We start from the raw sequence: 24,590 nt of genomic DNA, 5'->3' as shown, positions 1-24,590 counted from the left end.
ACACAAATAGGTTGCTTAGTTTGAACGTGTGACGTCACAACCAACAGACAAAATAATATATCTGTGATGAGATACGAGTCTTATATACAGTTTTAAATGTTTTATTCTATAATTATTATGCATACCGAAATTATTTGTACACCAAAATTGTAAAGAGCAACATTAAACAAACGAAAATACGCAAAAGTGTGCAGTGTGGCAACGCTGCTTTATGCCGCAACCTTCACACAGCTGCCGCATACCAATAACACACGTACACATGCACGCACAGCGCAGAAAGCAGACGCAAGCAAGTGACGCAATTCGCCGGCCTTTGACGAATTCGCCGCAGCCAGCGCTTGTTATTTGTTATTGCTCCTGCTATTGTTGCTTCCTTTTTGTTGCCAGTCGTTGTCTGCGCTTTAAACAGACCCAATCGTCTGTTGTTGCCAAGCGCTGCAGACACACCCATGCACACATGCTCATGCATGTGTGGGTCTCTCTCTCTCTCTCTCTCTATGTGTGTGTGTATATACATGTTGTTCCAGCCATGGTGGAGGATCTGAAGGGCGCAACGATGGTCAGTCGTGAGAGCTCTAGTTATCCATAAAGTAAGTCAACCTTATCTCGCTCTCAAGCGCACTCGGGGTTGGTGGTATGTATGGACACATGTTTACTCTGTTTATCTTTGTTTGTATTAACCGCTTAAGAAGCTGGACACATGATACTTGGAGTATACATATACTCATAGATATATTCGAATCACACAGCGTGCAACGGCCATTGTGCGGCGGTTAAAGCTCAAGAATTCGTAACTGCGACAGTTTCACAGTGTGATTCACCAAATTTTACAAAACGACTGCTCTCGAGCTTCTCTGAAGATCCAAAATTGAGGTTTTCTGGCATTTTTGGCTGACAGAATGGAGTTCCGTTGTTTAACAGTCGATTGTATCCCCGATTGCGCAGCTCTAACTAGTTCTTTTCTTTTTTAGCATTAACAAAACAGGTTTTATTCGTGATTTTTATATTACATACATATGAATTTCACTTGTCAAATTAAGTACAAATGGGAAGATCGTTTGAGACGAGACACAAAAACACATGGAAAGCATGGTAAGCTTGGACGCAACCCAAGGTAGGTCTGGAGAGTTGGTCCACAGGGCTTAAGACTAACTGGTACGATCATCTGTTGCTTACAACTAAGTCAATTTTTTACAAAAATTATAAAAATCAATTATATTACAAAAGAACAAAAAATAAGTTTCATAATTATAATAATATTACCAAAGAAAAAAAAAAAACGATTTAGAAGCTATCGAGCTTGACATACGACTACTTGAGTTGTAAAAATCAATTATATTATAAAAGAACAAAAAATAAGTTTCTTAATTATAATAATAATAAAAAAAAGGCAATTAGCAGCTATCGAGCATGACATACGACTATTTGCGCTTTTCATATTTTTTCTTCAGTTATTTTATTTTGTAAAATTTTTTCAAATTTTCTCAAATGGAAATTTTGTTGGCTGTAATTTATTCAATTTGTATATTTTTTGTCTTCAGTTAAATTTTTAAGTTTAAAAATTTGCTGAATTTCAATTAGTTTTGCATTGCAAATCCTGTTAAATTTTAAAGAACCCAATTCATATTGTTTTCTTCAGTAATGTTTTTGTTGAAGTTTAAAAATTTGCTGAATTTGAATTTGAGCTTTTGTTACAGTTTACAGTCAATGATCGAAGCTTAAGCTAATCTAAACATATTTAAGTATTTCATTTGTGCTGAAAATATCATATTTTTTACAAGGAAAAACAAAAGCACTTGTTAAGTAAAATCTGTTTAGTTTTGTTTGTCTGACGAGGTTTTTTTTTGTTTTTTTTTTGGGGTTCGTCATAATACTACAGTCTGCTGCTCTCGGCGCCATTGTGACGCGGCTGCGTCGATTGTGACTTCTCGTAGCCGTTGCTGGACATCTGGAGGTGCTGCGGCAGCTGGGCGGGTCGTCCGTTCGAGGGCAGGGTCTCGTCCACACTGAACACCGAGTTGTCATGTCCGTGCATGTGGCGTGCATTCAATACCGCATCCGGATGCGTCTTCTGTGACTCCTGCTCCGTGGCATTCGGCTTGGCCTTGCCCTCGAGCAGGAAACAGGTGATAAGGAACAGTATGGAGCCTGTTGTGGGGTGAAGCAAGTGTACACATTAACATCTGCTGTGGGTTCGGGGTAAAGCTCAGTGCCGCGGCTAAAACGGCTCGTAACCTACTACGTGTATAATAACCGTTGAAAACGTGGAACACGTGATAGACACAATTATTGATAATCGCCCTATCACAATCAATTATTCATATATGTACCTAGCAATAGCTGTGAAATGCTGCCGTAACAGGTGAGAAATTATAAATATTAAACTATTATAATGTCTATATGAGCATATTTGTGCCTCCCCAACTTTGAGGGTAGTCCCATTCTGTACCCCAATTTCCTCTAAGTATTCTAAATTGCAAATCCAATTAACATACTTAATATTAGGTCAGATTCTTTGCTTTCTCCACTCGCCAAATTGAATTGCTTAAGAAAAAAACAAAACTTATGTAGGAATACATTTCTCATAGTCAAGTAAAAGTGTACTGAGTACAGAGTATCTTCTAGTCAGACACTCTCCCAAGCACTTCACTTTCTTTTTCATCTTTCTACTTTCCTCTTCTCTATCTGATTCTCAATTATAGCTGCTTGCCTATAAATACAACACTATGCGTTCCCTTCCATCTTCCAGCTGAAAGTTTTTATTCCCAGGCAGGGGTCACCCAATTTATTGAACTTCCAGCTTTCAATTCAAGTCACGTATTCCAGTGAAACACTTATTTCAGCATATATTTCTGTTGGTCTTCAGCACAGCTAACGGCTAACTTTCTATTGTTTTTCTGTTTTCTGCTAGGTGGCAACGCCAAGAAAACAAATAGACGAGCCAAATTCGAACAGTTACAGCTATTGCGTGATGCTGCCAGATGTGCTAAGTGGCAACACTGAAAACATTTAAGCTGCTTGTTAATTTTAGCAGGCAGAGCAGCAGGTTGACAGGAGGATCAAGCCAATGGTATATAAATAAATGCAATTGTTCAGATACTTACTGACGCCGTAGAAGCCGGCATAGAAGATCATGATGGAGCCGCGATAGCCGATGACCTTGGCGACTGGATCCACCAGAATGGGCAAATTGCCGCCAATGTTGTTCATGACAAAGAGGAAGACGCCAATCGTTGAGGAGCGAACGCGCAGCGGCACAATCTCAACGACAATGGCAAACACGATGCCGAACCACATTTCGGCAAAAAAGTAGCTCAAACCGAGCGTTATCATTGCCCACAAGGGCTCAAAGTAGACCGAACCAAAGGCGGGCAGTGTGGCAATCAATTGGCTAATGGCCAAGACAAAGGCACGCGAACGGATGCCCATTTTGGCGACAATCTTGTCGGATACAATGCCGCCGACAACAACGCCAACGCTGCCAATGCCAATGGTGACGGCGAATAGCCACCAGCCGAGATCCACGTCCGGGAAATACGTATTATAATAGAGATCCGCATTGTAGGCGAAGGTCATGCCGCCGCTGTGACGTATGGAGGCGGCTATCATTAGCATTATCATGGCCGGACTTTTGATGACCTGCCACAGGGTGACAGGTTTGCCGCTGGCCGTGGTGCGATCGCCCTCGCCAATCGATTTGCGTTCCGGTTCGCGCAGCGTGGTGCCCGTCAGTCCGGCAATAATGATCGTCAGGACACCGGCGCCCAAATAGCAAACACGCCAGCCCATATCGAAGAAGTTGAGCTTGGTGATGTATCGGCCGACGGGAAAGGCAATGCCATAGCCGCCATAGATGCCCCAGTTGAATATGGCCATGACCAGTGCGCGTTTGTTCTCCGGAAAGATGTCGGACATGATGCCCGTCGCAAGCGGATTACAACCCGATTCACCGGCAGCCATAACCATGCGAAGCAGCACCAAATGCCAATACTCCTTGACCGTGCCCTGCAGCAGAATGGCAATGCCAAAGATGATGGTGCACACGGTCAGCATCTTGACCCGATTGTATTTATCGGCCGCAAAGCCCATAAAGACGCCCGCTATGGTGAAGACCAGTATGAACGTGGGCCCGGCCAATATCTGATAATCGATGCCCAGTCCATTGTAGTTCCATTCGCAGTAACCAGTGCCGTTCATGTCCAGCGCATAGCAGCTGGTCTCGTTCTTCACGTCGCCGCACTGGGTGACCAGCTCGTGGCGCGTGAACAGGCTGCTGTTCTGCTGGCACGCATGATCCCCATAGTCCAGCTCAATGGCCGTCTGTTTGGACGTAACGCCGATCAGATAGTGGCCCAGTTCGCCCAGTATATAGCCAATGGTAAGTATGCCCAGCACATAGCTGCTGTAGAAGCCGCTCAGTTTCTCCAAGATCGGAATCATCCTTCGGCTGTCAGAGCTGTTCAACGAGATGCAATAGTTACAGGGGATTAGAACTCGGCACTAGTATTTCAATTGGTTTGTCCTAAGAACTTGTCTTCCATCTACACAGTTGTGTAAGGATTTCTCTAGCTCTGGAAGATAAAAGAGCTACAAGGGATTGAAATAGAACTCCGTATTGGTATTCGACTCCGTAATCCTGATGATTCTATCCTACCACCCTACCATCTTGTGAAAGCATTTCTCTTGGCAGAGTTTTAAAGGAAATATGGATAAGTTTAAGATCTTCCTACCCATCTACAAGCTAGTGCAAAGATTTCTCTAGCTCTAGAACCCAAATCAGCATCGAAATATAGAAGACAAGAGAGTTACAAAATTACAAAGTAGTTTTCCACTCGGTAATCCTTAGAACTCCATCTAAAAAATAATGTTAGAATTCCTCCTAAACTACCCCAGTTAATTGAAGATAAAGGAGTTACTGGCAAGAGTAAAGTCTTTGGGTGAAGCTCTGTCATGGTCACGGTAATCCTAAGGACTTGATCCAACATAATGTGCCAGGATCTACGATACAGTCCTGAAAGTCCTTGTGCCCAAATTAACTAACAATAGAATAATCGAGCACTCCTTCCTGATCCGAAATATTTAACTTTTAAACTTACGCCCCGCTTCTCTGTTAAACAATATCCTCAGTTGCAAAAGATATGATTACTCTTAAACTAAAACTCTTAAACATAAAACCCACGGGGGTACTATGTCGTTAAGGGAGTACCAAAGGGGTTTAAGTCTTGGTAGTGCCTAATAACTGCAAAGGTTTGACCTATCTCAGTAATATCCCTAACAGGGACTAAGCTTAAGCTCTATTTGAAACTACGAGAAGTGAGTATGAAAGGTTGCCAGATATTGCTTTAATAGAGCTCTATCTTCGACTCTTCATGCCTTTATGTTCACGGAAATCAAACTTAAGATAGCCTCAAGTAAAGTTGAATGATGTTATAATTTGCTTACTTATTTGGGAAATTCTGTATTCCCATCCATGAAAGATGTTTGGAATAAAATCTACAAATATATTTCTAATCCTATATTCAAGATCCAATAGACTTAATGATGCTCAGAAGAAGAAGGAGTATAAGACTAAGTAACTGAAATGCAACAATTTTTACCAAAGAATTCTTGGAATGAATTCTACTCTATAGAGGAACTGATAAGCAGGCCAATCAAGTGCTCTGCAATTGGTATGCATCTCAGTAGCTGAAACAGAGAACAGATGAAAGGCAAACATGTGAACTGATGATAGACATGGGGCATAAATTAAACTGTCTATCTGGGCATTTTGTAATCAGGCAGCGACAAGCGTGGCGAACAATTATAATTAAAGATAAATAATCATCGGAGCTTGCCTTTTAATCAGCCTTGTCACCGGCGATTGACGATAACTGCTGCCACAATGTTGAGAACAAATTAATTGATCCCAAAAGTTCTGGAGATCGTGACTTGACTTAATTCTTCAAGCATGCGATCGAAGTGAAAGTGAAGTCGTTAAGCACGTGTTGTGTGTCCTCAACAGAATACCCTGCAGCAGCGAGCCATATTAGCTGAGTCGTTGCATTCGTCAAAGCCAGCTTTTAGGCTGAGTTTTAATGCGGCAATAATAAAGCTTGCAAAGAAATTGTTTGCAGCTAGCTTTAAGCGCGAGCTTTAGAGCTTTTGACAAAGCTTTCAAAGCTTTACTCGAGTTCAAAAACAGCTGTAAGTCAGGCGCGGACTATGGACTAATGGGGGCCCAAGGGTTTGATTCAAGACCCTCAAGACCCTTGTCCTAGGTTGAAGTGGAAAGCCCTTGAGAGGGTTACATTTATTATTTAAAGCTGTAGAATGTTCGCAAGCCCTTAAAAACTAGCTTGATATTCATTTTTATGAAAGTAAACAAGTTACTTGGTTAGCTGTGAAATAGATTGCGTGTTCGGAATCCGTGCTAAGACTGGTTATCAAGTCAACTATACTAGATTAATTATATGTAACTTCAAACTTGTTCTAACTAACAATAAAATTTGAATAATCATAGCCCAAAATCATCTCATGATTGTTAACTCTATTAAAATTGAACGCTGTTCGAACTCGACTCAAAGTTCGGTACGTAAACCCAATTCCCAAAACCCGCATCCATGGTTGGGGGGTTTGCTTTTTTGCTTTACTCTGAACCTATTGAAAATGGGCAAGAACTGCGAAGACACATTTTAGCTTCTAGATATATATATATATAGTATATGTTCTTGATCTGGTCGATGTCTGAATCAAAGAAAACTCAACTGTAGAGCCTTGCACATTTTGGCAATTCGTTTTTATGGAGATCGGACTCTAAGCACCGAAGTTAATTAAGCATGCATTGCACATGCATGGCATGGCGAGAAGCGAAGAAGAAGCATCAGAGCTGCATCATAAAGTTTATAAAGTAAACATATATCATGTTCGATTCAAACCGGGATAAAGAATGGAGTTCCGTTTAGGAAGAGCAAAGCGATCTTTCAATGGCAACTGTCGAGCTCTGGTTTTGAATAGAGTCTATAGAGCACTAGAGAAGTCTATATATAGACTTCTAATTAGATTTGTGAAAGGCATCTGAAACATTCTTGATGGTCGTTACCTCAAGGCATTTATCGGGCGTAGTCGTACTGCGACGTTTTTATGATTTATGAGTCGTATTGTGAGCGAAACGGAAGTTTTTTTTTAATCTCTAGACAAAAGCGAATGCGAACGCTGTCGACTGCTCGACTAGGCGATACCCTGCAGGCAAATATACTCAAGTCTAACTGCATTATAGTTTTATTAAGAGTTGCTCGACTTTTGGATTGTTTGAATGTGTTTCTCGCTCTCTTTTCTTTTTGTCAATATTTAGAAAAGCGGCAACAATTGAGTACAGGGTATTGCAAGTGCGCATAATATTCTATTTCTAGCTCTGACGCACTCTGAGTTCCCTTTGCTCTCTGAATTCCTTTCTGTCTTCGCTTAGAAATGTGCTTTTGTTTAGTTTTTTTGCCTGGCCTAACATGCCCATTGCCTCTCTTTACAGGGTAGTCAAATTTCATGTGCGCATATTTTGAAGTTCAATGTCAAGACGCAGTCCATCAATAAAGCAAACGCCCCTTCAACTTCTTGTCTACGAAACCTGCCTAAATCAATTTTTGTTTCTGGCTTAAATGCCATTAAGCCAACTCTATACACACACACTCACACACACACGCACGAACACAACAAATTCGCGTTGTTCCCACACAGCAAAAGAATAAAAAGCACTCAGCTGTAGACGAAGAGCACTAAAAATTAATTTTCAGCTCTTTTTAATACCCCCGAATCCGGTTTTTTTTTTTTTTTTTATTTTTAGCTTAACTTTTCTTTCGATTTCGATTTCTGCTCACATTTTCATTATGGATTTTGCGAATTCTTTTTCTTCGATAAATCCATTCACTTTCCGTGCATCGAGTTGGCGAGCTCAATTATTTTTCTATAGATCCATTCACTTTATATCGATAAATATCGATTGTACGAGCTTTTATATATAGTCCGATAACTCCACAAATTTTTTTAATATTTATAATTATCGGATTTGTAATCTCATATAGTTTACGATATATCTGCCCATTTTCGTGATATCGATAAATATCGATTTTTATCGATTTGAATAACTATTGATTTGGCGTTTCTGTGGGCAAACATGAAATGAAGATGAACTTTTAATGACAGGGGCTTAGGGTATCTCTAAGTCGTGCTTTTCCGACCGGAGCACACTTGCATATTTTTTGTAGTTCTTTTCCGATTGTTTTCTGTCTTTAATCAATCAAGTTTCTGGCTAATTTGCTTGGCATGTTCATAGTGTTTGGCACCAGCTAACACCACTCAGATACAAAAACGCGTAGCCGTATCTAGGCATAACCAAATAAAGCAAATAAAAAAGAGAAGTATCTTTTACATTTAGCTGGCAAGGTCGACAAAGGGTACAGAACGCAGCCAAGGCCAAAGGCCAAAAGCCACAGTTGGCCAAGTATTCAAAACGATTATTGGCAATGTATCTGTCGGATATGCGTCAAGAATGCGGATGCTGGCAATTGAAACCAGTTAAAGAACTAAGCGACAACAAAGCCCTGTAAAAAGCGTCGAAAAGTCGTTAAATGCTTAAAATTAGACAGCAATTGCTTCGCGTCACAGATCCCAGCTACGAGGCTTCTGATAGACAAGCATTTTAATCTGTCAAAACCCAGACCCAGAAATGGTAAGTGGTACGAGTACGAATTGCCTCTGTTGTAAGCCCCGACATTGGCATTTTGTTTCCTCAATAGGTTTTACCCAACCCAAAACATAACTGGATGTCGAATACCCGTCCGACTTGGCTTATGAATACGCAAAAAGCGCTCTCATCTCGATTTGGGCCAAGCGCTCGCTGCGAGTCACATGATCCGCGGCAAAGAGTCGTTGCTCTTCGCAAACGACGCTTAGATACTCTCACTAAATGTGGTCGATGTCTATGCTTATTATTAATTAAACGGCGCATGCTAAAACACAAATCAAAGACAATGCGAAGCGACCAAAAAAAGACATGCCAGTTCGGCTTAAACTAAAACCAGACCACAATCATGCACTATTTTGGGGCGTTTGAACTGGCATTCTGTCTTTTCTTCATGTGTGGAAAAATCGCGAAAAACATTTGTAGGAATTACAATAGGATTTACAATAGAAATGCGTTTCAAAGATTTTGTGGGTGAAGTTTTAAGTTTGCATATATGCTTGTTTGTACATAACATACATGCATGCATGCATGTTTTGTATATATGCAAACATGCATGCAAGCATGCATACATACCTACATACGTACACACATACATACTTACATGCATACATATATACATAGATAGATACATACATGCATACAGACATACATATTTACATACATAGATAGATAGATAGATACATACATACATACATGTCAGGTAACATGAACTTTGACAGGCAATTGATCCAGCGTGCATTACTTGTCAACTAACATGAGCTTTAACAGGAAGATGTAATTTGTCCGCTATGAAAAGATTTTAGAAGGTTGTGCTGAATGCTATTCCAGTTTAAGAATAAATATAGTTTAAGAACTTGATGTCTCGTAACATCAACTTTGACAGGCAATTGAGCCAGCGTGCATTACTTGTCAACTAACATGAGCTTTAACAGGAAGATGTAATTTGTTCGCTATGAAAAGATTTAAGGAGGTTGTACTGCATGCTATCCCTGTTTAAGATTAAATATAGTTTAAGAACTTGATGTCTCGTAACATCAACTTTGACAGGCAATTGAGCCAGCGTGCACATAAATCAGCTTTACTTTAAATATTGACAGACAGAGCGTACGGCAAAGTAAAGCTACCCCGATAAAATGAAAGGAATCGGATTGCGTGTGGGATTACGAGCTGCGTGCCTATCTAGTTTTCAATGTCAAGGCGCGAAACGGTACGCACCTAAGCCAAGCAGAGAAAACCAGACCAGACATTACGAGAACGGCTGCGTGACTCGCCGCATTGCCAATTCGCCGCGTCGCCCCACTCGCCCCAGCGCGGCGAGCAGCACGTTTGTGTGACGCTTTCTTTGCCAAGGTCAGCTAAACATAACGTGTGCAGTTATGCATGCGCCGGGCAAGGGAAAAGGCAGCTATGGTTGCTTTTGAAATGCATTGAGGCGTTAAATTTTTTTTGAAGCGATTCCCAAACCAATAACGCTTACTTAATATCTTCTGCTTCTACAATTTATGCTTGACGCGGGCCGAACAATCGACATGGAATTGTGTGTTAAGTGCAGCTCAGCCCCATTTTAATATTCCACTTGGCATCAAATTTGCATTTAATTAGCGGCAAGCGCAATTAACAATGCAATATGGTTTCTATTTTAGTTTTTTATTAGAGTTGTGTTTTTTTTTTTTATGATTAATTTACAGCTCGCTGCATCTAAAAAAAAGAGCCCATAAACTAAGTGAATAGCTCCATAATTTTTGTGCCATACTTAAAAGCAGTTGACAAATTCTTTCTCAGCTGAAAAAGCATTTGCTTCTTTTGCACTGAGCGAAAAAAGGAAGACTAAGAGCTGAGAACAAATTTGGATTCAGTTAAGTCACTTGATAAAGACAAAACATGAACTTACGCCAAAAGCTTCTGTAATTACTCCAAAATCGATAAATATCGATTGTTAGTTTCCGTTTTTTGCGCACATGCTGCGTTTAAAATCAACTAGAGACTAGAAATTAGGCATTATTTTCTATTAAACTGTTCATGTTTATTGAAAATGATCGATAATTAACAACATTTACTCAAAATCGATAAATATCGATATTTACCAAAGATATTCAAGCCAGTTTCTACGAATATAAGAGCTGTACAATTCTGAAAATGTACTCTTCAAGACAAGAATGATTTTGTTCTTGGATACCCGCTTGTCCCTAACTATATTCTACCTATTGACAGCCCTGATTTTTGGATAATAAACCCACTTGAATGCATTCTACAAGGTTTAAGAGTGAGGTTATTCAAGTTTGAATCTTTCAAACAGGGTATCTGCTAGTCGCGCACTCTTGCTTATTACAAATTTACCAAAAGCTTAAGCGCACTTTTCTCTCAGTGTAGCTGCTGTCAAATTGATTGACTATCTCGCATGTCCGGTCGATATACGCTACAACGGCCGCCGCCCACAGCAAGCTGCTGGCAAATTGCAACCAAGTTGCAAATGCAATGCCAGATGAAATCCACAGACAGCGACAAGCCAGAGTCAAGTCATGCGCGCACATTGCGACTGGGTACTGATACTTGTGCATATTCGTGACAAGATTGGACCAAGTACACGGACACGGACACGGGCATAGATCAGAGCTCGATACATTCTATTCTAAATACTTTCAGTCCAAATATGCACACTCAGTTTTTTAAGTCAGCTAAAAGCGAATGCGATTGCAAAGAGCATTCACTTTCAGGAACTTACACTTGCGCCAAAAGAAATCCCACATATTTCACCCCATCTCAAGTATAATTTAAAATAGATCTCAACAAATTACTTGGCAATGCAATTCGACTCAAAAGAAAGGGCGACTTCTGATATTTGAGGGCAGCTATTTCACATGAATTTTGACCAGGAAAAATGTTGCCAGATTTTGATGCCAAATTGATCTCAAGTTCAAACCATGAACCACAAGCCGAGCCTTATGAGAATTGCTCAAATTTTGACCAAGTGCGAAATTTTGAACTATGTCTATTGGAATATGTCCATATCTATATAGCGGGCTAGTTAGAGTAGATCTTTAGGTACTAACTAGAATTCTAAAGTTTGTATTTAACCCTTTAACCTTTAGCTCCTACTTATCTACAACTTCATATTTGGAACACTGAAGTTAATAAAAGAGAGTTAAGTTAGCTTCTTCTCATCAATAACTTCTTACTATCTAGCACTCTGAAGCTCCTAGCTTCTTCTCATTTAGAACTTCTTTGTGTCCAGAGCTCTGGCAAAAGGTTTTCGCTGTATCTGATTTATCTCTTAAGTTTATAATAGATCTTTGGTTAGCTTTTTCTCATCATCTTCTAAACATCTTAGTATCTAGAATTCTGATTCTCTCCTCTTTTAACCTTAAGCTTCCTTTTATCTGGAACTTCTTACTATCCCGCACTCTGAATTTAACAAATGACTTAACTTAAACTTCAACTTAGATCGAACTGTTTATAAGCTACAATGAGGTTTTCCTTCCTTTAAGCCAAGCCATGGCTCAGTTGTCATAGCAACCCGTCCGCCCTCCAATGAAACGAGAAATCTCGCTTGCTATTTTATATATACATAATTTACAGGTCTTCAACATTTAGCTGAGTCACTCTGCAGTCTGTCTGCGAGAGACGTCTCGCGTTTCCCCATCCAGACGATAATTGGGGCTCTCTTATTATTGTTATTATTTTGTTTCTTGTTTTCATTTTTTTCTTTTTCGAACAGCTTGAAGCACACATAACGTCTGTCACTCAGAGCCGGCGATTAGCCAAGCATATTGCTATATTAACTAACTTGGCTAAAAATGCGGTTTAACATTGATTGAAGCAGAGTTCCCCCTACCGCAAGCTGCCGCTGCTGGGTCCATTGCAAAGTGCCTGGCAACTGTTCGTATTGTTGTAACCGCAGTCAAGGTTAACCGGCGGCTGCTTTGGCCATTGTGTTGAGGCGGCCAGCGAGAAGAGCAGGGGCAGAGGCAGTGGGAGAGGAAGAGTAGAGGTGTGCAGGGGCAAGAGGGCGTGCTGTTGGGGCGTACGAGCTGGCAACGCGACACCGTTGCATGCAAATGTTAATGCAAAAAAAAAAAAAACGAAAAACAAGAATTACAATTGTAAATTTCATATTTTTTTTCACTTATTGCATTTAAACGCCAGATGGCGCTTTGTCTCTAGTCTCGATCAGCTGCGCATAAATCTTTATTAAATCAGCGCGACAGACCAAAACGATGAGCAGGTGTCGCAGCTGTGCCACAAATTAACAGCCACTTTAGCTGGCGGTCAAATTGCCTTTAATTATCTTCTAATTGCAGTTCTTCTTCTTCTTCAGCTAGAATCGTATCAAAGTCAGGGAGCAGTACGGGAACTGGCCCAATAAATCTGTTCGCGTCTTGAACTCCGGCCCTGGGTGTTGTGTGTGGTCAGTAACAGCTGCTGCGCAATGCAAGCCGGAAAAACAAAACAACACACAACAAATTAAAACAAGTCCCCTACCCCTGACCACCCCCCCCCCTCTCTCTCTCTCTCTCTCTCTCTCTCTCTCTCTCTCTCTCTCTCTCTCTCTCTCTCTCTCGAAACCCGTAACACTGAACCATAAATCGATCAGGCACTTGATCAGCACATTATAACCATATGGGCGAGATTCATTTGCATAACTGTTTCGTATAAATTCCAACTCTGGCAATGTGTTACAAGGCATTCAATCGATCAAGAGTTAAGCTCTTACACATATATGCGAAATTATCTAATTATCTTCCATATATATATATACTTATATATCTCTATATACTACAGAGTTTGTTCGGACAGACTCAAAGAACTAGCTAGAAATTGTTACTGAAGCTTCCTCTTTTGTATACTTTAGTCTTTTTAAAAGTTAAAGGATCGAGCCCGCGCCAGTCCAGTCTGAGCGTCGAACCAGCAAGTGGCTAGTCGCTGGTTTAAATCTGCAGCAATATTACATTTTCTTTAATTTTGTCATAATAAGTCGCTTGAATAGCGCCTTAGGCTAAGTGTCAGCACGAAGATGGAGGATCGAGCCCTCGCCTTGAGAAAATTTGACAAAAATGCAGACTTTACGCACTTACAAAGTTTTCTCTAGCTAATAAAAGATACATATATACCATAGAAATAGCTGATCTTGACTCTTGAAGCATTGTGTTGGAAGCTAGAAGCAGGTGTTGGGTATTTACTGGCGACATTACATAAACAAGAACAAGTCTTGGCCCGGTCTATAATATATAAAACAAGTTGGATTAGATCACAGATGCTCACTTGACTTTCCACTGAATATAAGTATATAATATACATGTAACCGATCACAAATTCAACAAACAGTCAGTGGAAAGATTGCAAATATCAAATCGAAAAGATGAAATACTACGAAATTTGCATCCAAATGATTTAAAAAAAAAAAAAAAAACAAACTTTTCGAAGAGCTCAGCTTGTAGATCACAGAATAAAATCTATATTTAGCGAAAGATAGAGTTGGGTTTTTGCTGAAAGGGGGAACTGGAAACTGTCAACAGGTGTGAATAAGCTGTGAAATCGTGAACACGTGGCAACCCTTATATGCTAAACCTGATGGCAACGCTGACACAGCGAGAAAGAGGGAGAGGGTGAGGGTGAGGGAAAGAGTGCGAGAGCGAGGCATAAACGGGTTTTAGTTCAGGGTACATTTTACTTAAAGGGCGATTAATTGCTTAAATGCCCGATATTTGCATAAATTTATAGTTAAGAACTGAGTCAGTGAATCACACACAGAGAGAGAGCGAGAGGGAGATAATGAGAAGGAGAGAATGAGAGAGATATTAATGTAGAAAAAGCACAAGTCATGCCCGACATTGCACATATATATCGCATATTTGCTTAGTTCTAATCGCATCTCAAGTCGATCGAGTCGATCTGTGAATCGGTATAACCCGAATTACGGGCCAATTACGACGTCTGCGCATGTTCCACAAATGCAAATCAAGGCGGACGACAAAAGCGCAGAAAAACAAGAAAAGACGTCTTGCCAAGGCACAGCGAAGCGTGTATACCCTAATCAGGCAGGTGAGCAGAAGTCATATGAACTAGAGGTTATTATTTAATTAATTTGAACTTTTAAAGCAAGAGGGCGAGAGCTTTTCTCTATTTTTGACCTAGCTCAACTGGCAGAGCTACGTCTATTCCAGTTTTGGAGACTTTAAGGGCAAGATATTAAGGAGAACTCAAATTTATCTATATCTATATCTATATCTATCTCTCTATATTTAAAAAAAAACTAAAAAACTTTTACCTAGCCTTATCTCAACCCCCTGGCTGAACTTTTTGTCTATTTCTAGGTGTAGAACATGCAAAAAAAAAGATTAGCCAAACATAAGTTCTTATCGCTGGGGCTTCTGTGTATAGACTGTAGAGTAATATGACACGAGTGCATCGAATTGCTTGCATGGAGGACTTGAACTAGTTTAAGCCGCCTTGAACCCAGCGCCGAAATAGCTCAGTTGGGAGAGCGTTAGACTGAAGATCTAAAGGTCCCCGGTTCAATCCCGGGTTTCGGCAATTCTTCAATTTTTTAAATTCCTTATTTTTGGTCTGAATTTGGTAATATTAAATGTAAATCGGAGCAGCTGGAAAGATTTCTTTATAAGAAATTCTTAAATAAAGAATTTAACTATATCCATACAAAATTGTTTGGTTAGAGTTGTGCGTTTTTTTAATATGGTCAATATTTCTGCAAAATTCCTGAAAGTATTTAACTGTGAACTCTTACAATATGCTTCCTTTAAGGCCCCGCAGCATCTGTACCAAGTTTTCCGAGTCTAGACAAGCGGAGAGGTTAGTTCAGTTGGTCTGGACTCTGTCAAAATTATACTCACAGAGTTTGACAAGTGTATTAGAAACCAATATTGAGAATGTCAAGTTAAATGAGGCAAGGCAACAAGAAAAATAGAGACATTAATTATACTTAATTAAAATATAATTATTCAGAGCTGAGAGTGCAGACCCTATAGCCCGACCGACAGACCGAGGAACAGTGCACACCTGCTGATCGCGAACGGGTCAATAAATTATCGATAAATGCCACAGTTAGCTAGACAGATAGTTAACTAGCAGTTCGATGCATATCTGGGCAGCAACAAGACTCAGGTATAGCTCTAATTGTTGAACTATCATAATTAGAAACCGGACCGAGCCGGGGCAGCTAGTGTGTGCGAGTACTTTTCTTGGGTACTGTGCTAATAATTATGCCACCTGGGCGGCAAGGGAGTATCTAATATCAATTAGGCATCTAATGCTCTAATGATCTGTTGTTGTTGTTGTTGTTTTCTATTTAACTAGAAAAGTAAGAGGTTGTGCGAATTTGCAAATGGAATCTCATTTGACATCTATTGAAATGGATTGTTCCCGCAATTAGAGTCGATTAGTTCGGAATGCAGTTGCTGTCACTTTTTGTTAGCATCACATAATGTCGCATAATCCACAAACAAATTAGAAAGAACTCAACTATTTAATCATTAGGCCTTTCTAATATATCATAAATGGGCGACTCTCTGATAAATAAACGATCTCTCGTCTAATTAATGCTCATTCTATTTGTCCTAATTGGCTTAGGTTTAGTGAAAGATAAATAGTTTAAATATAAACGTGCTTATCGTTTTTGCTTAAATTTAGTATATCGATAGCGATATCGATTATTCAATATTTCGATTACAGTATATCGATAGTACTTCATTTCTATTCGATTCACATCGTATACTAGAATATCTACTCCAAATTTACGTCAATTTCCATTTCACACCCGTTCTGATCATTTCGGATTCATTTTAGAGTATCGATAACGATATCGATTGTTCGATATTTCGATTACAGCGTATCGATAGTATTTCCGTCCTATTCGCTTCCTTATCGATTCAATCGGAATATGAACATCCAATCGAAATAGCAGATCCATTTCACATTTCATTCGTATTTCAACAGCGATTATTTATATCGATAATTTATATTGCAGTCAGCACTTCGATATATATATATACACACCTTTTACAATTAAACATTCTATTTAGATTCAGTTATGTATAGAACATTTCGGAACATTTCGATTTATTCGATTACTTTTCGATATATTGGGCATACATATATCGATTATTATCAATCGATTGCCAGAGAATTCATGTATTTCAATTAGATTAATGCAGGTAACTGGGGTTCAGCATATTCCTATCGATTTTTGTAATACATTCGATTCTTTCGATCTGTTGAAGATTCATATCGATATCTTTCCGATAACAGTATCTTTCCATTCCATTCAGAAACGTTTTTGTTATCGATATATGCAACGTTTCACTTCGATTCCGATTACTTAGCATATCGATAGTGATGCAATTGCCAGCTGGTTTACATGAGAATTCAACATTTGCATTTCACATTCACCTCATTTAAATGAATTAAGCAAAAAATCAACGCTGAGAATATCGTTATCGATTAACATATCGAGCAAAAATAAAGCCCTATTTGATTGGCTATTGAAATTGATTGCGCCGCAACTTCACTTTCCCCGCCGATTTCACTTAGCTGATGGAAATTAACAAAAACATATAAATTATGAATCGAATGTTAATCAAATGCAGTCACACTTATGCAATGTAATCGATAAGTGCACAGATTCGTGACGAGTCTCTTCTCTAACAGACAATTGTGTCTGAGGTAGGCAGAGCACTTAAGAAGCTGCTTAAAATTGCCAAATGTGAATTTGAATGCGAATGACAAACAAATGTCTAATCATTTATCTAACAAGTTTTGCTGTGCTCTCGCCCCACATCTCCAGACGTCAGATGCACATCTGATTGTTTCTCGGCCTTCTTGTCTTTGCCAGCTTCCGCTGATAAGGCGCTTGTCATATTACTCAAAAATTTGTAGCTTTCGATATCGCTGATTGTCTTCGACTTATTTGTAATTTGTGTACAAATAATTTGCTCTCAACTTGCGACATTGCTTTTGGCAAATATTTAACAGCAAATGCAACAAATTAAGTTAAGTAAATTGTTCAAAGTTCAGCTAAAGTGACTTTCTTGATTGTGTGTGCCTCATTCCGATATACATTTCCAAATGCGTTGCATTGGGTACAATTGCATTAAGTACAATTGCTATTTTGTACTTAATCCAAGCTATTTGTACTTAATTCAAGCTGTTTTTCATTGTTTGTTAAGTCAAATCGAAGTCAAGTCTTATTGTGTTCTAAGAAATTGAAAACTGATTAGCCAGAATTGCGCATAATAAAAACAAGTAAGAGGTTCTAGTCGGGAGCTCCCGACTAGGCGATACTCTGAACCCTCTTCTTCCAACATCAAATGCATATATATATTCTATTTTAGAAGCTATATGCCAAGTTTGGTGACTCTAGCTCTTATTATTTAACAAAATTGCCCAAAAAACAGGATATCGATATCGATTTTTATCGATTGCTTGGAAACGGAGTAAGTTATCGATTATCGGAAACAAACTCGATCTGAGCGGGAACTAGGAGCACCTACATCTCTAGCTCTTATAGATTCTGAGATCCTTGCATACATACGGACGGACGGACAGACAGACGGACATGGCTAGATCGACTCGGCTATTAATGCTGATCAAGAATATATATACTTTACGGGGTCAGAGATGCTTCCTTCTGCCTGTTACATACATTTGGCTTTCGCACAAAATACAGTATACCCTGTTTACCCATTTTGAATGGGTTCAGGGTATAATAAAGAATATAATTTATGTTGATTTTTGTTTTTTAAGATAATTTTAAAATATTATATTTTGTTCAAGCATTTGAAATATTTTGCTCAATTAAGCTCTTGTGTGTTTAAATAACCTGATAATTTCTCAATTTTTCTGGTATTTTACTCACTTCTTCTTCCACTCACTTACATGTCTTCAAAGTAAAGCCCATCTAATTAAAGAACGTAATACGCCTAGCTAAAATATCTGCCTTGAACTCTAGTTAAGCTGACAAGAGCTTTGCGTTTGCCCCAAACATGAATGTTAAATATTGTCCAATTGATTACGCCCAGTTAAACGGAGGCTCATCTTGAAAGCTGTGGCTGATCTGCGACGAGCTTTAACGGTTCACTAGGCTGAGCTTTTGTGTGTGCCTAACCTCAATTCGGGCGCGTTTGCGCTTCTCATAAACTTCAACTTTGGCCTCAGCTGTGCGATCTTTGATCTTCTTCAATTTCGTTTTTTACATACTACAAATAAATGCTTACACTTTGTTGTTGTTGCAGTTGTTGTTGTTGCTGTTGCAGTTGTTGTTGTTGTTGGCACTGACACACAAACGCGCAGCGTTTTCCAAAAACAAAAAAAATTGTATGTATGAATTATTTGTATTATAAACAATTTTTCTCAATCAACTGGTTAAATGATATTCAATTGAAACGCGAACGAAACACTCAATGAAATAGTGTTTTTTTTTTTGCTGTTTTTTTCTTTTACAAACGCTGTTCAATTGTCGCGCGAAGATAACGGCGCTTTACTCAAACAACAAGAACAAGAACGTATGAGGAAAAAAAAAAAGCTAAACACACACAAATATTCTTGCTTGTAAGAAAACAGAACACACGAGAAGAAAACGGAAATTATTCAAAGTCCGTTAGTTTGTATTTGTTCGCCGCGTACGCTCTGCTTCTTGCTGCCCCTGTTGCCTGCTCTTGGCCACGTCCAATTGGCTGCGTTTTGCAAACAGAACTAAAACGCGGCTTCGTTCGGCGTCGGTTTTTAAAAAGGAAAACTGCGCCCAAGCCCAAGCGTCGGCGTCGACGTCGACGCCGCCGCTAACAATACAATAACAACGACAACAATAATTTGCAAGCCAAAGCCAGCAGTAAACGAAACGAAACGAAACGAAGCGAAGAGCGCGCGCGGCGAAGAGAGCGTGCGTGGCGCTCTCTTTGTTTAGCGCCTGCTGCTGCTGGCTGCTGTTGTTCTTCTTCTTCTGCCAGGCCCATCAATTAAGTGCGTTTGCAGCGAAACAGCGACAAAAAAATACCAAAAATAGAGTAACAACAAAGGATTCGCCGTGCCTCCAAAATGAAACGACGGCGAGCGATAACGTTCGGCTGACGAATACGCAGCTGGGCGAAGAAGACTCGGCTGCGGCGACGGCAACGTCGACGTCGACTGCGACTGCGCCGCATTCTCGCCCGTGTTAGGATCAATAACAAATGTTTAACATGCGCACAGAGATCGGCGCAAAGATAAACGACCAAAAAACAGGCGACAAAATTGCACAAATCGTCGCATTAATTTGCAGCGAAATTAATATTATATTCAAATCAAGCACAATTTGTTATATTTGTCCGTTAATTAATTGCACATAACGCACGCTTCGCAAACAAATTGCAAATAAAAGGTGAGGGATAGTGAGAAGGGTGGGAGAGGGGGGGGGGGGGGGGGGGGGGACTGGCGAAAAGAAAACCAGTTCGGATTGTGTAAAAACCACGCAACATTGTCGTCACCTGCTCGTAGTTCCCCTCAATTGTTAAACAACAACTCTAGCTGAATCATCATCATCATCATCATCATCATCATCATCAGCAGCAGCATCATCGCCAGCGTCATCATCATGATCAGCATCAACAGTGCCAGCAGCTCGACGATTTTAGGGCTTTCCGCGCAGTTGAGGCTCTCGTGCTGCCACGCCCACCGCTTACAGTTAGTTCTTTGCGCGACTTTCGCAGAAATCGTTAAAAATAACAAGCGCACAAACAAAAAACAACCAAACTTATAGGCAGTGCCCGACTAGCAGATACCCTGCTTCCCACTCACTCCATGAGAACTGCGTTCGGTGTTTAAAGTCCGATTTTTATGCAAATTTCAGCGCCTAAATATGGCATAAAAAAGTGTGTACACACCTTGAACAAAATATAGTGTTGGAAAATGTCACAGATAACCATACAACAAATTTTTGATTTTAACTTTGGCAACAAGTTTGGCGACTTCAGCTCTTACAAGATTGAGGAAAACTTTATGATCTGAAATAATATCGTTGTTTTTTTACACTAGGCAGCGGAGGAGCTAGTTCAAAATTTGTTTTCTTAAGCTAGGAGCAAGTAGTTCTACTATTCTTTGGTCTAGGAGCAACTAGTTCTACAATTTTCATACCTTAGAAGGACTTAGTTCTTGCACTAGGAGAAACTAGTTCTCAAAGTTTCTTAAACTAGGAGAACCTAGTTCTTTAATGTTCTTACACTAGGTGGAACTAGTTCTCAAATGTTCTTATTGAAAATAGTTCTCATATTTTCTTGGATGAAGTAGTTTTCAAATATTCTTCGATGAACTAGTTTTCGAATTTTCTTAAGCCAGAAGGAACTAGTTCTTTAATGTTCTTGCACAAGGTGGAACTAGTTCTCAAATGTTCTTGGTGGAAATAGTTCTCAAATGCTCTTGAATGAACTAGAATAAACTGGAAAGAACTAGTTCTCAAATTCTCTTGTACTATCAAGAACTAGAGCTAGAGAAGTAGTTCTCAAATGCCTCAAATGAATCAGATATCAAATAAAATATGAAAATATTAGACATTCAAAATATTTCGTTGATTTCCCACGGCCAGCAAGCGTCTTATCGCTAGAACATATAGCTACTATATAAACCTAGTACAAATACCTAATATATAAATATATACATATATATACACTTATCTACATTAATATTCGTGTAGCTGAGTTCTTTTGGCTTTGGTTTGCTTGCTTGGCGAACTTGACATCGTTTAAGCCGCTTTGAACCCAGCGCCGAAATAGCTCAGTTGGGAGAGCGTTAGACTGAAGATCTAAAGGTCCCCGGTTCAATCCCGGGTTTCGGCAACTCTTCAATTTTTTATTTCTGCTCTTTTTTCACAATTTTGCCCGATTATCAGATTAACTAGCTAAGCTGCTAAGGCGCTAAAAAGTTCTGCTCTTAATACAGAACATACTAAATATGTATGCGAGTACAGTGAATGCTCGCCAATTGCCACCTTTCGTTTCTATTTTTAAATACAACAAAAATTAAACATTATTTATATGCTATATGCTACATTTTAATTTAATGCTATTTAAATTCAATTATAAATGTGCACCGAAGTTGGAATACCCTGAGCCGTACTGTGGAAAAAGTGCGTTCAAAGCTGAAAAACACCTGAGTTTTTCATACGAAAACTCATGTCCCAAAAAGTTTTCACCCAAATTTAGAGCGGAATATGTTTAAGAATTTGCAGGAAGTAGAAACGAAAATTAAGAACTTAATTCTAGTTGGAATTTCTCATGGTTCAAGCTAGCGAGCTTTTACTGTAGCATAGTGCAGCTGAGTGTCGAAAGGACCCTTTCGACTGTAGCGCATGTCCTTAGCAAATGGTAATTCCCCGCACAAGGGCATGTCGCATCCAGTTTCCGTACACGTCGCGTTCTTTTCAGTTCTACTCTTTTCTTAAATGGGCACTTGCACTTAGGTGAGGGGCGGGGAGGGGCTTAAAAGGGGGGGACTCGACGAAGACTGAGAACTCCGAAGACCGAAGACTGAGAACGGAAGACTGCGAAGACATGCAAAACGGGTTTCCCAATGGGCGAAAGGCAAGTTTTTATTAAATTTATTTTTTACTTTAATTTTTTTTTCATAATTTTTTATTTATTTTTTTTTTATTATTATTTCTTTTCTTTTGCAGCTGTTCAAAATTGTTTAGCTAATTCTTGCTAAGTTTTTATTCGATTTTCATATGCAATTTTCGTTGTGTGCTAACGAAGAACGGGTTTGGTCTAGTCGACTGGTGAGGGGCAGGGAGGTGGGGTAGGGGGGGGGGGGCTCTTGGCCCGTTGTGTGGGTGGGTGGGCTTTTGGGTGGCGTCGCTGTTGTTGTAAGTCTTGCTTGAGCGATTCTCAAGGCGATGCTCGACCCGTTTTTTTTTTTTTTGCCGTTTGCAGTGAGATACCTTGATGGCAAATACCCTAGCATAGAGCATAGTGGGTTAGTTCGTTCAAGGGGTCCGGTTGTAATCGATTGTATGTTCAAAATTTTGTATAAACTATTCCGATAACAATCGAATTGAATAATCGATCTTGGGAAAAATCGGTTGCTTTATAGACTTCAATTCTGCTTGACTTGCGATAAGTCTCATATAATTTAAAGGGTATATTCATGTTCGTCTCTCTGTCTGTCCGTCCGTCCGTCCGTCTATCTATCTGTCCGTCCGTCCGTCCGTCTATCTGTCCGTCCGTCCGTCCGTCCGTCCGTCCGTCCGTCCGTCCGTCTCTTTGAACTCAAGGATCTCAGTACCTATAAGAGCTAGAGACTTGAACCTAGGTTCTCCTAGCGCACGCTTAATACAAATTCGTTTTCGATAATCGATAACTTGACCCGTTGCCAAGCAATCGATAAAAATCGTTATCGAAATTCTGTTTATTGAGCAAATCCTTCAAGTTGTTCGGTCTAGAACTAGCACACCTGACATGTTACTCCCGGAATAGTTAAAAACATGCGAAGCTTCTTAGATTTCATAGCTTCGCTTGGCAGGAGAAGGGTATCTGGATGTCGCCTAGTCGTACTTTCACTTATATATATAGAATAAGCTAATCAGAAGCTGTTTCCATGATCGATAATTATCGATTTTGACACATGCTTGGGCATAAATTGAAATACTTTAAGCGTTATATAGTAAGGGAGAACCTCCCCCACTACCCTTACCCCCCCCCCCCCTCCCTTTACTACGAAGATCGAATCTGCATTTGGTTAGGGTATTAAAGCACAGCTAGACTTTGAGTCCCATCATGTTTCAGTTCCCTCACATTTGACCTCTCTCGCGCTCTCTCTCTCTCTCCCTGCCCCCTATCCCCTGTCTCCCCCTGGCCCCCCCTCACCACCATCTCCTGTCTGTACAGTTTCGTTTGACAACCAAAAGTTGAACCGCACTTATGAACGCATTTGCAGGCCGCAAACACCTGCATTTTGTGCATGAATCATGAATATATATAAATGCGATATTTAAACAGAGATATACATTGATTGGACGCGACATATTTAAAATATCTGGCGATGCACGCGTGTATTTTACGAGCTCAAGAGCTTCTAATTGCGTTTCCTTGTCGACGGTCGCCCAAGAAGCTGGCTGCAGGCCTTGGCACTTGGGCAACTGCAACCGGTTTCTTCAAGCCGTTGGCACTTTCCACATTCAACAATACCCGGGCGACCCCGCACGGCATTGGTCCAATTAGCAGAAGGAACTTTCTGACGGGCATAACCCCCGAACGACACGCTAATAAATGACTAAAGCGTGCAAAATAACACAAAATTGAATATAAAAAAAAAAAAAAAAATAAAACAGAAATGGGTTCACTTTAACACAGCGCAGTTCATCAAACGGACTTTTTTTTTTTAATTTTTTTATATTGTTTTTAATGATCTCCGCGTAATTGAACTAGTCATATTTGATGATTGGCATCAGAATTATTCGAATGCATTCGAATGATTCACAAGCCGCAAGCAACTCCTCGCGTTTGGCCGGTTGCTCGACAGACGCCGAAATAGCTCAGTTGGGAGAGCGTTAGACTGAAGATCTAAAGGTCCCCGGTTCAATCCCGGGTTTCGGCAAGTCTTTTTTTTTAATTAACTTTCAGTTTTGTTTGTATTTTTATCAACTTTTCTTGTTCTTTTTTTCAATATTTACTTACTTTAGTCAAAAGCTTTGAAAGCACATTCCCAAGAGCTTTTGATTAAAGCTGTGCCACAAACTTAACTTGAGCTTGGCAAAGCTTTTCTACATTAATAAAAGCTCAAAAGGCAAATTAAGCTCAATAGCTTTTGAGCCTCTGTGCGCATTTTCTAACACTGAAAATGATTGAAGAAGTTTAAAAACACATGAAAGCTTTAGGTGCATGCAAAGCTCTTGGAT

At 39.8% G+C, this 24,590-nt stretch overlaps 1 protein-coding gene and 3 non-coding genes across 4 annotated transcripts; 3 read left to right on the top strand and 1 right to left on the bottom strand.

Moving 5' to 3' along the window:
* Nucleotides 1–983: 983 nt before the first annotated feature.
* On the bottom strand, nt 984–19,395 carry LOC115768828 (putative metabolite transport protein HI_1104). Its single transcript, XM_030713528.1, has 3 exons — nt 18,943–19,395; nt 3,105–4,456; nt 984–2,148 (listed from the first exon to the last, which is right to left on the bottom strand). Exons 2-3 carry the CDS (start codon nt 4,438–4,440, stop codon nt 1,874–1,876), a joined length of 1,611 nt encoding a protein of 536 aa, XP_030569388.1. The 5' UTR covers nt 4,441–4,456; nt 18,943–19,395; the 3' UTR covers nt 984–1,873.
* On the top strand, nt 15,175–15,247 carry Trnaf-gaa. Its single transcript has one exon. It is a non-coding gene; the product is annotated as a tRNA-Phe (tRNA).
* A 2,066-nt stretch (nt 19,396–21,461) lies between the features above and the next one.
* Nucleotides 21,462–21,534, top strand: Trnaf-gaa. The gene has a single exon. It is a non-coding gene; the product is annotated as a tRNA-Phe (tRNA).
* A 2,682-nt stretch (nt 21,535–24,216) lies between these two features.
* Nucleotides 24,217–24,289, top strand: Trnaf-gaa. The gene has a single exon. It is a non-coding gene; the product is annotated as a tRNA-Phe (tRNA).
* The last annotated feature ends 301 nt before the right edge of the window (nt 24,290–24,590 follow it).

Source organism: Drosophila novamexicana, unplaced genomic scaffold, assembly GCF_003285875.2.
Source record: "Drosophila novamexicana strain 15010-1031.04,08,12 unplaced genomic scaffold, DnovRS2.1 tig00002045-arrow-arrow-pilon, whole genome shotgun sequence".
Lineage (NCBI taxonomy): Eukaryota > Metazoa > Arthropoda > Insecta > Diptera > Drosophilidae > Drosophila > Drosophila novamexicana.
The sequence above is the reverse complement of the archived record's forward strand: the minus strand, read 5'-3'. Positions and strand labels throughout refer to the sequence as shown.